General features: G+C 35.9%; 1 protein-coding gene across 3 annotated transcripts in view; it reads right to left on the bottom strand.

Moving 5' to 3' along the window:
• LOC5568840 (regulator of G-protein signaling 17) overlaps positions 1–13,566 on the bottom strand; it is a 244,442-nt gene that overhangs the window by 32,715 nt on the left and 198,161 nt on the right. For 2 of the 3 annotated variants that reach the window (XM_021842682.1, XM_021842683.1), the window contains exon 3: positions 11,559–12,035. The exons of the other annotated variant lie outside the window; for it this stretch is intronic. In XM_021842682.1, coding sequence (XP_021698374.1) covers positions 11,559–11,602 — 44 coding nt within the window. In that variant the 5' untranslated portion in view covers positions 11,603–12,035. The remainder of the gene's footprint in view (positions 1–11,558; positions 12,036–13,566) is intronic. 3 annotated transcript variants of the gene reach the window in all.

The following is a 13,566-nucleotide window of genomic DNA, read 5'->3' on the forward strand; positions in this document are numbered from 1 at the left end:
GCTTTTCGAAAACTTTTCTCAGGTACCAGATTGTTTTATTGAATTTCGTCAAGATCTCTTTTAATTCCTTATCGGTCTGTTGGAAGATGTTTGGTCGAATTTTGCATATATATAATAGAGGTAGTGGATCATTTGATCAACACGTTTGAAATACCTGTGGTTGATTAGAGACTTGCAATTTATTTGAGTCTGTCAAGAATATCCGTTGGGAGGCTTCAATAAATTTTCATTTTAAGAATATTTCTTTCAAGTGTTCACAAAATGTTTGTAGAACTTCATAGGGGGCCGCAACTGGAAAAATATTAGGAACCGCTGGACTGTTGAACCGGAGTGACCACATGAATAAATAGGAACAACAAAAACGAAAGATATGAAGAAGACTAGCATGACATAATATGGAAGGCAACGGGTTACTTAAGAGGGAAGGATGAACCACGGGATACACTGGCCGAAAACTGAAGAACGTGAATTCCGGGCAGTGGATCCAATGGCTAATACTTCATTCAAGCACCACATCTACTACAGCGACGACGACAGAGCAAAACGTGGAGTTGGCTTCGTAGTGATTGGGAAGCATATGAAGCGAATCATTCGGTGGAAACCGGTAAGCGACCGAATCTGTGTGTTGAGAATGAAAGGCAAGTTCTTCAACTAAAGCCTGATCAGCATATATGCGTCAACAAACGATAAGCGTGATGACATGGACGATTAGTTCTATGAGAGCCTAGATAAGGCCTACGGAGAGTATCCAATACAAGATGTCTAGATAGTCATCGGTGACACAAAAGCGCAGATAGGAAAATAAAAATTCTTCCGACCAATCATTGGAAAGGAAAGCCTCCATTCCGTTACCAATGATAATAACATCAGGCGAGTAACCTTCGCTGCTGCTAGGAGGATGACAATCAGTAGTACCTACTTCGCACGAAAGAATATCTGCAAACATATCTGGCGATGCCTGCTCCGAAATAGACCATGTGCTCGTTGATGGGCGGCATTTCTCAGATGTCATGGATGTCAGAATCTCCCGGGCCATAATATCGACTCGGATCATTATCTCGGTGTAGGTACAATTCGGGGGTGGTTATCTAGCGTCACATTTTCCAGAATTAAAAGAACGCTGCACTTCAATATCCAACGCTTGTTAACTGATGAGGGTAGCTGCATAGTACCGCCAGCAGCTAAACGAGCAGTTGGGAAGAATCAATGTTGGATCAATGCTGGTGATATCCACAGCCTGTAAGACCCTATCTTCGAAGCTGTGACAACAACGGTGCGGGAAGTGATTAGCACTGGTCAACGACAAAGCCGAAACAAACGACTGGTTCGATGAAGAGCGCCAGAGAGTGACAGACATGGAGATTGTTTCCAGAAGCCATATGCTTTTGGCTGGTACCCGACAGAACAGAGAGCAGTACAGGGCAGCGAGAGCCGAAGAAAAGCGGATCCACCACAGAAAGAAAAAAGCAGCACGAAGAAGGAGTGGTAGCTCAAGCACATGCTATCTTGAAACCGGAATGATATGCGGAGATCTTATGAGCCAGTTCACGAGAGCCGCAACCCCTTCTTGTATCGATGTTCTTCGATCAAGCTGAAATTTTCAGGGATCATTCTTCGATATAAGAGAAGATGTTTTGCAAAATATTAGATTTTTATATTAGGGAAAAGTGGGTCAAAATGACCCCCAATGATTTCATGTCACTACACATGCAAAATCACAAAAACTGATATAACTTTAGTAAAAGTGCACGGGTTATGTTGAAATTTGGCATGATTACTTTACGCTATATAAACTTTAAGATAAGCATAGTATATGCATTTTGAAAGTACTTCAAATCGAGAAAAACAAGTTTTTCATAAAAATTTTAGTGATTTTCAAATCGATGTTTTCCTTGCCAACCAAACTAGGTCAAAAAACTAAATATGACGTTTTGTAGGGCAACTAATGGGCTTTTATTTGAGGTGTAATCCAGATATGCCGTTTCACAAATTTTCGAAAAAAATTTTTTTGGGGGTAGTGATTGAACTTGAGCTATTTTGCGAGTACCGCAACCCCCTTACCTCAAGAGGTTGTATTGATGTTCTCCGATCGAGCTGAAGTTTACAGGAGTTGTTTTCCTATATCTTCTTCTTCTATCTGGCATCACGTCAAAGCCTGCTTCTCAGATTAGTGTTCTTATGAGCACTTCCACAGTTATTAACTGAGAGCTTTCTTTGCCAATTGACCATTTTTGCATGTGTATATCGTGTAGCAGGTACGAAGATACTCTATGCCCTGAGAATCGAGAAAATTTCCTTGACGAAAAGATCCTCGACCAGCGGGATTCGAACCCACGACCCTCAGCATGGTCATGCTGAATAGCTGCGCGTTTACCGCTACGGCTATCTGGGGTTTTCCTATATAAAAGAAGATATTTCGCAAAATTTCAAATTTTCATATAAGGGGTAAGTGGTACAAAATAACCACTTATTAATTTTAAATACAAAATCAATTAAACTGCAATATCTATAGTAAAAATGCACGGATTATGTTGAAATTTGGCATGTTTACTTTAAATTATATAAATTTCGAAATAAACATGGTATTTGGATATTAAAAAATGGTTCAAATAAAAAAAAAACTGTTTTTTTATAAATTCAGTTTTTTTTCCAAATCGACTTATTTTTTGTTAACCGAACTAGGTCAAAAAACTAAATATGAAGTTTTGTAGGACAACTCAAGAGCAGTCCTGGAAATGGCAATAGTGGCTTGAATTTCGAGAAACTCACTTGAGTTTTCCCGGTACAGTAGTTCAAAAATGTGAATCTCATCAAGTAGCCTACGTTGGGTGCACGACTTTTCTAAATCATTAGTGTCATTGAAGGCTCTAAATGCGGGAAATTCTGCGGGAAATAGAACATTATTCTACAGTAATTTTGGGTTGCCTTTAGCAACGGGTATTTTGCTATTTTCAAAGCTTTTTACCTACAGCAGCGATGGGTGTGAGTTTCATAGGCTTCGCTAACTGTGATTTGCTTTGTTTGGCTACTGTGGAGTAAATTTCAAGATTTTTCCCAACCCTGCTCTAGAGCTTTCATTCGCGGAGTACCGTGGTGAATCAAAGTTCAGACAGTACCAAAATCCGGACACTCTGATAATAATTACCAATAAGATGCCTAATTCAAGGTTAATATATTTATTTTAATTCTTTCCTTGTTATAAACATGATTGATCATTTTACACGCATTTATAACTCAGTTACCATTGACAATTAATTGAAAAAAAAAAACGAAAAGGTTACTCCAGACGAACTTCTATTCTCCGTGGTGAACTTATATTAGTGAAAGTGTAGACCAAGGCTGGTTCATTGTACTCTGTAGCGACTAGGAGCTGGACCCGCCTTGGTGTAGACGAAGACACCCACAACGTTTATACAACTATATTGAATGAAAAATATGATTTTTATAATATAACTGTTATTGTAACACAATAATATACAAAGTTATAGTTTAAAAAAATTAATTAAAGGCGTGATATATTTAGTTGATTTTGAAAAGCTTTGCATGGTTCAATTTAACAATTTCATACTAAAACATAGTTGTTCGCATTTTGATTCAATAGTGTCCGGATTTATATGCTACATTTTTCGTTGTAGTGTTTGAACTTAATCAGGTAACCAAGTTACAATGAGCAAAATTTAAAGCTTGTCAACCAGCTCATAATAATCTATAGTTTTTCAAGATGTATTTATTACTTTTTAAAAAGAAACCCATTTGGCAGAACTATACTTTTCCCTTAAAAGTGAGTCAAAATGACCCCCAATATTTTTGTGTTGGAAAATACACAAAATCACAAGAACTACTGTAACGTATAACGAGTTTTACTCAAAAATATGTTTTTTTTTGACAATTATCGAGAAAATATGCATTTTTAACAATATTCCTCTCTCTTTCTTTCTTTCGTGAAATTTGCAAACATCAAGGCCATTAAAAGTCAAAATTCCATTCAGATATAAACAGTGCAGTGTCTCATAGCAGCCATGTGTGCAGTCAGTCTAAATTTAGCTAAACTCAATTATTTACAAAATGATCTCTAGCAGACATATCATCATATAAGGCGGCATCCATTTATTACGTAACGCTAAAATTGGAAATTTTTGACCCCCTCCCCCCCCCCCCTCCGTAACGCTTTTTGTATGAAAAATTTCAAATTTTTGTATGAGCCGTAACGCTTAAGCCTACTCCCCCCCTCCCCTAGAGCGTCACGTAATTTGTGGATGCCGCCTAAGGTTCACACACATGTGGACCTCCCAATCGATCCCATCAAAACATTACCAAAAAAAAAAAAAAAAATGCGGTAGTTGATTCCCAACCAAACAGCGTGAGAAGTAAAAAGGCTTTTTACTAAACCACCGAGGCTGCCAACGAAAACATTGGTGCAATGCCTAATTGTTATCCACATCATCACTTTCGCAAGGAAGTGTCATTTCTTTCAGATATGGCAGCGGCAACACGGTATGATAAAACCGGTATTACAACTACAGACAAGAGGCCTCCATACGCTACTTATACCGTCCGGATTTTGATTCCCCATGGTACACCTCAAATGAAAGCCCTTGAGTTGCCCTACAAAACTTTATATTTAGTTTTTTGACCTAGTTCGGTTGACAAAAAATAAGTCGATTTGAAAAAAAAAAATAGTTTTACAAAAAACAACAGTTTTTTTTATTTGAAACATTTTTTTATTCAAATACCATGTTTATTTTGAAGTTCATTTAACGTAAAGTCAACATGCCAAATTCCATACAAATCCGTGCATTTTTACTATAGCTATAAGCAGTTTAATTGATTTTGTATTAAAAAATAAATAAATCATTAGTGGTTATTTTGTACCACTTCTCCCTAATATAAAAATCAGAAATTTTGCGAAATATTTGTTTGTATAGGAAAACAACTCCTGTAAATTTCAGCTCGATCGGAGAACATCAATACAACTTCTCTAGGTAAGAGGGTTGCGGTACTCGCAAAATGGCTCAAGTTCAAACTCTACCACGAAAAAAAAATTTTTTCGAAAATTTTTGAAACGGCATATCTGGATTACACCTCAAATGAAAGCCCATGAGTTGCCCTACAAAACGTCATATTTAGTTTTTTGACCTAGTTCGGTTGGCAAGAAAAAAATCGATTTGAAAATCACTAAATTTTTTATGAAAAACTTGTTTTACTCGATTTGAAGTACATTCAAAATTCACATACCATGCTTATCTTAAAGTTTATATGGTCGGGGTTCTGCTAAACCGCACCAAGTGCCATTTTTTCACAAATTGAGTTTTTCACACCAACGGACTTAAATAATCATAACCTCTCTACCATAAAAATATCGAGTGATTTGAACAATTCCTTGTAATCTTAGATCATAAATTTTGTTCAGCCAGAGTGAACCATAAACCAACGAACGTCATCAGAGGGAATTCATTTTTCAGATATAAAGCTATGTTTTTCCAATTTCCTTCTATATTCTTACAATTTATCCATTCCAAGCAACTCATAGAAACAGAGGCCAGTGAAATTGGGCAGCAATTGATTAAATAAAATTAAATATTGCTTCGGTGGCGTTGGTCTATTTTCTTTGAAATTTTATCCAGCCACACCGCACCAAGTACTGTTTATCTGAAAATCACATTTAGACATGAAATAAAGGCATTTACATGCAATAAATACTTGCATTTGCTTGTTGTATAATATGTTTATCAATCCACACAGAAGCCGTAATGAAAAAACGAATTAATTTAATCTGTTACTGTGTGAACAACTCAGGTGGACTTGGTGCGCTTTAGTTGTTCAGAAAATGGCATTTTCGCCATCGAACCCCGTCAGACAAAGTGCACATTACTTGATTCATATTTATCACCATTCCTTCAAGAAGTAATGATGGCCTAGTGGTAGCACACTAGATAGCCACTCAGAAGGCACGAGTTCGAATCCGGATGAAACTTTTTTTTGATGATGATGGTGATGGAAATCAAACAACTTTTAGATTCTGTGGTTATTTTTATATTGCAGTAAAACATCAGCAGGTCAATGTACATCTGAAGGGATGGTCATTCCTGGTGAACCCTTCACGCATTGAACTGTATACTTGATCAGGAAAGGTGCACCAAATGGGAGCAACTTGGTGCGCTTTGGCTGAGCGAATTCATGGTTTTCTTCGATCATTAGGATTTATGTATGAACACCTGAGAACCTTGATTCAATACACACGAATCCTTCCCATAAACACTTGTGACATGGATTCTAACATGCACGGTGATGATAAGCATCATTTGTCTCCAATTTATTTGTGTTGTTGAAAACTGCGAAACACATCCAACCATACCGAACCAAGAACCATATTTTTCAATTTTTGTTCAGCCAGAGTGAACTGAGTGCTTCATATTGTTTAATGAAATCCAATTACATCTTTAATTTTTGAACACTGTTAATGGCATGTGAGCGATAAAAAAAATTAAAATTTTCGTCCGCGATAAACTAGTACAGGAAAGGACTTTAAAGTAAAATATCTCGGAATAAAGATTTTGGCACTTGGTGCGGTTTAGCAGAACCCTGACCATATAGCGTAGAGTAATCAAGCAAAATTTAAACATAATCCGTGCACTTTTACTAAAGTTATATCAGTTTTTGTGATTTTGCATGTGTAGTGACATGAAATCATTGAGGGTCATTTTGACCCACTTTCCCCTAATATAAAAATCTAATATTTTGCAAAACATCTTTTTTTATATAGAAGAAAATTTCAGCCTGATCGGAGAACATCATTACAAAAAAAAATCGGTAGTCAAAGTTCAAATTACTGCATAAGCAAGCAAGGTTCAAGTGATAAAGCACTTAAGATTAAAAGTCTCTTTTATAAAACCAAATTTAAGTTTTTCAAGTTCTGCAACAAATTCAATAGGCACTGGACTGAGCTGAAGGGATCTTCCTATGAAGTTATATAAAAAATAATTTATTCAATAAATACTATGTGATGCAGTATTTCCAGCAGGTATTTTTGAGTGAATTCCTATCAATATTAAGGAAACAAACATTCAAGCGATCATCAAACTAAAAAGCACGCAATGTATATATAGTGTATCTTGAGGTGAATAAACCGGTTAATAAAGTCAAAACCTTAAAATAAAGAAAATATTAAAAGCATATCTTATTATCTCTATCTACCAAGAAGAATAATGATGAAACTTCTCATGAAAGTGTTGAAGAAAAGCCGTTACGAGAGGAAAAGCCCTAATTTTCGATCCTCGAGAATACTGTGCCATTTTTCGGATTTCTATTCAAAGTTATCTAAAATCTTTTGAATGGGTTAAAAAACTAGTGATGTTTCGAAAATTAATACACTTCCCCTAGTTGAAGAAATATTGCACAGAATATTTCTCAGTGATTAATATCGAAAAGAAATTAATATTATCATCGTTTTCTACAAGATTTTTCAAGATTCCTCTCTGACATTCAATATAATACTAGTTACACCCTCCAACCTGTTCAACTAGGGTGCGGGCTTATTTTTCAAAAAGTTCTCAAAACCTAAAATTCGTGTGCTCTACTGAATTCGAATCACATTAAAAGAGAAACCTCAAAATCTGAGTCAAAAATATCATCATTTAGAGGTGGCGCAAGCGTCTTAAATGTGAATATTCAGATTTTAAAAAAATGACCTTTAGTGAAGAACATATAACTTGATTATTTTTAAACCGATTTTAAAACTTTTAGCATCAATACCTTTAAAATTAAATATATGAAAACTTTGTCGAACATCAAATTTGTCTAAAATCAAAACAAGTTTTAGTTAAAAGAAATTTACTTCAAATGTTTCCTCATTTTACTAAAAATTTCACTTTGTTTTGACCATAACTTCATGATTACTCAACCGATTCCAAATCTTTTTACATGTTTTTGAGGCTAATTCAATTGTTTTCAAACCTCTCAGACGGGGTTGGTGGTCTAATGGGCTATCGCTTCTGCTTTGCAAGCAGAAGGTCGTGGGTTCAATCCTAGGCCCGTCCCTTTCACATATTTGTAACACTCTTTCTAATAGCTGTCTTTCTCTATCTCTCTGCGTCATTATGGTGCAAACATCATCAGTTCTATCTATCGCTAGAACCAATGAGTTACATAGAATATCCAATGTTGGAAACATTGGAACAAATGTCAAAATAAAATAATTAATAATTTCAGGCAAAATCGTTACAATCTTCTATTGCCACGATTAATGCATTATATGTTTAGGTTAAGGTAGGTTAAGTATATTAAAAACTTTTTTTTTTCTCTTATAAGCAGTGAAATCAACTCACCTGTAAAAAATCTGAACTGCTACGGCAAATGAAATGTAATATGTTTAACAAAAATGTTAATTAAATCTTAAATTTGTTTTACCAAATTAGGATGATAGTGTGTCTAATAACACAGAACACCTAGATATAAGAAATAATGAATGTAATGTTTGGAATGATACTAATAAAGAAATTAAAAAAAAAAATATCGCTAGAAATTGAATATATCATATCGACTTAACCGCTTACCGCAGTGGTATCATAACGGTCGAATACTCATCCATCACTAACAAAGCACTCCTACCTCCAAGATAGCTGTGGAAATGCAGGAGATTCTCCGGTTTTCTAGTTACAACAGCTAACTAATTAACTTCCTTCCTCCCCCCGGTGGACATAAGTGACGTGGCCGGCGTCGTTATCAATCGAAAAAATCAAGGATAGTGTGATTGTACATTGAAGATGGAAAAAAGCTAACCCCAAGCTTCATCTGAGTGGTTCCTCTGTGCAATATCACTATCCTGATTGATCACGGAGTAGCAACTACGAAGTGTATGTTCCATCAGTTGATCGTTTTGATTGTTTTTTTTTAATTCAATTGTTTTCAACCCTCTCATACATCACATTTCACAAAACAAATGCTTTGACCAAGTTATTCAGCAAAAACTGCACAAAACATTAGTTTTTAATGAAAAATGCCAGTTTTTTTTTAAATTTTTGTCATCATTTGTCTCATTTGTGTAACCTTTGGAAGGACTTTGCAACAATTTTTAATAATTTTGAAGACTCGTAATAAAGGCAGGATGCTTTATAAATTTAAGTTTAACAGAAAAAATGCAATTTCCGAAAAAACTAACATAATCCAAAGAAGTTTGATTTTTTCAAATAAAAAATCACGTTTTTTGGGTAGTTTTTGTTGAAGTAAAACCATTTTTAAGAAAATTTGTTGTAAAGACAGTTTAGAAACAACTAAATTTGCTTCAAAAACTGTAAAAAAGTCTCAGAATCGATTGAGTATTAATGAAGTTATGGTCAAACAAAGATTATTTTTTTAGCAAATGAGGAAATATTTGGATAAAAAGTATTTTTACCTTGGTCAAGTTTTAATTTAAGACAAATTTGGTGTTCAACAAAGTTTCCATAAATTTAATTTGAAAGATAATGGTGCTAAAAGATATAAAATCGGTTTGAAAAATAACAAAGTTATGTTTACTTCACTGAAAGGTCAATTTCTTATAACTTGAAAAATTGACCTTCAAGACGCTTGCGCCACCTCTAAATGTTAATATTTTTTGGCTAGATTTTGAGGTTTCTTTTTTAAATGTGATTTGAACTCAAATAGAGCACACGAATTTTCAGTTTTTGAGAACTTTTGAAAAATAAGCCGCACCCTACTGTTCAACCCATCCACCTTAAATTCTTCTATGTTCTTTCTTCTTCCTATCTTATTTTGTTCTTATTTTTCTATTCTACTATCATATGCTTATCTATATCTAACCAGATGGTCATCCCGGCTCAAATTAGTCAGTCAGCGTAACCTATCCAAGGTCCAAGAATCGCATGCGTAAAATACATATCGTCAAATATCACCCCAAACGAATGGAGATATCACTATTTTTAAGTTTTTATTTGTCTTAGGGTTCTAAAATTCACCATAATAAAGGTAAAAAGCATACCAAAATAATACAGAATCCACTATAGAAGGGAAAACTGCAATTACGCCTTTTGCCACACCTCTAAACCTCTGCCAAAATTCTAGTTTTTTTACAGGATTTTATTTTTAGACCGATGATAATTTGGGTGCTATTTTTTGTATGCCACCAACCATGAATATAATACAGAGTTATTCAAAAAAAAAAAAACTTTATAGATGATTTGTCACTACGTAGCGTTCAGTAAGAGCTCCGCATCCCTGATGTACATGTCCTCAGTGTTTTATATGTTACTAGAGTGGTCCATCTATACACATAAAACTTAAAAATATACCTATCCCACGAATTGTTCATTTCACTCTAGAAACTACTGTTGAATTTGCGCGGAATCCGCCAACTTAACGAGGGGATGAACATATTGAATGAAAACCTGATCCAACTATATTCTTTGATGAACGAGTTTTGGGAAAAGTAATTATATATTTCTATAGAGAACCGGACCACCTCTATTGCAAACCATTGTTTCTTTTATTCTTGAAAGCATCGTATGTTGCAAGTGCAATTATATTCACAGACCGCGACAGTTTTTTCGTCTCTACAGACGGGAATTCAATTTTCCCCACTCTCCATCAATACGACGTTTCATGCCATGGCCACTCAACATAATGGGACGCTCTTCGTTTTATTTATTCCAATCAACCAACACGCTGAATCAATTATCTGGTTGCTCAAGGTAATCAGAAAAAGAAATTACATCTTATCTTTATCCTCTCATCACTTATTCATCAATCACGGGAAGCGAAGGATCTACGATTTGTCACGTACTTTTTATTATTGGACTGATATTGTCGAGCGACGATTTTTGCTACAATGAGAACTGTATCGAAGAAAAATTAGCATCATTCCAAGGTGCGTGTTGTCCAAGGTTAAGGTATTTGTTAGTACCAAAATATCTGCAATGTCTTCAAACAGTTTTTCTTCTACTTGGAATTCCCCCTTAGCGTTCTATGATCACTTCCACAGTTATTAACTGAGAGCTTGAGAGCTGAGAACTACTCTGCCATTTTTGGTGTCAGACAATTAGGCCGAAGTTTCATTTAGCCCTAAGGGATTATTGGGCCAAAGTTCGTTAGACCGAATGAGTCAATAAGCCGAAGCATTCAAAACCTTTTTCTTTTATCATAGGTTATTTTTCCTCGTTTTCAATCAATTCAGATTAACATCAACGTTTGTCTTAGCCGAGTTGTTAGAGTCCGCGGCTTTGATGCTGAAAGTGTCTGGGTTCGATTCCCGGTCGGTCCAAGATCTCTTCGTAATGAAAATTTCCTTGACTTTCCTGGGCATAGAGTATCATCGTACCTGCCACACAATATACGAATGGGAAAATGGCAACTATGGAAAGAAAACTCTCAGTTAATAACTGTGGAAGTGCTCATTGAATACGAAGCTGAAAAGCAGGCTTTGTCCCAGTTCTTAAAGTAGCAGATACAACGGAACCACATCTTAGTATAACAAGACTTTTCACAAAATAATGACCCAACTCTGTTTAAAAGCTCATCTGACTGAGCAGGAAATCCAAATCATTCGTAGTTATCAATGAACTTACCCTTTCCGGATTTTCATGATAGCCGCGCGCCATTTTTCGGCCATATTTGAAATCCCTCTTCAACAGGAATCTCGCTTCACACCCCCGTCGCACCGAATCACAGCTCGCACAGAGCGCCTTACACCTGGAGGCTGTTGCAACCTTTCACACGGCAAGCGTACTTCGAAAGAGTCGGTCCGTGAACTTGCCGAAGAGCCGCCGTTGTCTTGCGATAGCTGGAGGAATTTCGCACTTTGTTTGCCGGCTCATTTCTCGGTTTCCTATTTACACTATGTACCCTTTAGCACCAGAATTGTAGTATTTGTTTTTATTTGGCTGTTCTCTTTACATCATAATTTTCACTTACGACCGTACTCTGCTTTTACGGTAAACACATCGTGTCAAGGTTGCCCCGTTGTGGCCGTTCCGGAGGGTAGCACTTTGCTGATGACGAGTCGAGTCGGCGAACACTGCCTAGCATCATTTGCACTATAACCCCTGAGTGAAGTCGCGGTATGTGCAGAACCGTTATTACGGGAAAAATGATTATTAATTATGCACCACCATTCGGATGATGTGGCATTCTTAGCATATCTCAGTGAATTTTAAAATATGAAAACTAGTGGCTTTTTACATCCGTTTTGTTATGAATCGTTGCAAAACATTTTTTGGCATGAGGAAGCTTAAATTTTATGCAAAACTATAATATTTCAATCATTTTTTAAACAAAATCGAGCTGTGAATCGATGGTACTGAGATAAATAGCTATTTATTTATGCACCATCGATTCACAGCTCGATTTGTTAAAAAAATGGTCGAGATATAAAGATTCGCTTAAAACTTAAGCTCCCTTTCACCTACAGTAGACCTATTGTTCCTGTAGTGGCAGTAAAAAGAGAAACAATTTTTTGTTGAACAAAGTAATTGGAGAATTTAGAACTTGTTTAACATTTATCGGAACTTTTGATCCATTTTTTAAAGGAAAAATATAAAAGTTTTGTAGAAATACGATTTTGCTTGTACTACTATAAGGAACAGATATTGGATATAGGATGATCAATGTAATTTGGACAGACCGTTACGCGTATATAATTTGGCCATTTACGGCAACATCAAATGGAGGTGGCCAAATAATATACGCGTATAGCTCTGTCCAAATACATAAAACACCCTAGTGCGTTCTATAGGTACATGTGTTCCCAGAGTGGCACAAGCGATATTAAATACAAAATAATGAGTTTTCGTAGTTTTTCCATATTTCTCAGCAAAATCAAGATAAAAAGCTTTCAGATGGCGTAAAAATAAAGCCGCTGGCTTGATTCTTCGATTTTATACGATATTTGTTCTTAGCTATGCGGCAATCGGTTCACCGACCCTAAATGATGCAGCGTAACATTTTTTTAACTGATTATATCCCTTTAAGGTGGAACTAAATCTTAAAATCACTATAACTTTCATTTGTTTCGATGAACCATGTTCACATCCATAGAGAGGATGCTAAGATACCATATTTTTCGAATAATACATGCAGAATCGATGGACACTTTTTTTTTTGTAAATAACGATTTCAGACACACCGTGCCGAAGCGTTAACTGCGATGGCAAACGGGCGGATCATCACCAGCTGGAGGGCTACGTAGCTCTGTGGCTGGGGAAGGCGGGAAAAGTGCTTGATTACGAAGGATGCTCGGATAAATATTAGCTACCCCACTGGTGGATGGGCCGCACAATTCCAGCGAACGGATGTTTTTCTCAATTTGTGTGATACCGTTTCGTTTCTTTGTTGAGTACTTACGTATAGCTTCTCATATGGTATTTTTAACCGCAAATGGTGTTCGTGGGATGGATTAATTTTAAATAAAAGCACTCGATTGAAGTTTTTTGCAGAATTTTATACAGAACATAACAATATATTTTCAACAAAATCGATTTTTATGAGAAATCATCAACTTTGTAGACCTTGGGACGTGGTGGTTAGTATCTCGATGAGCAGAAAATTGCTACTGAATACCGAGCTAGGGTATCCCAT

This window comes from Aedes aegypti, chromosome 2, assembly GCF_002204515.2.
Source record: "Aedes aegypti strain LVP_AGWG chromosome 2, AaegL5.0 Primary Assembly, whole genome shotgun sequence".
In the NCBI taxonomy this organism is placed as follows: domain Eukaryota; kingdom Metazoa; phylum Arthropoda; class Insecta; order Diptera; family Culicidae; genus Aedes; species Aedes aegypti.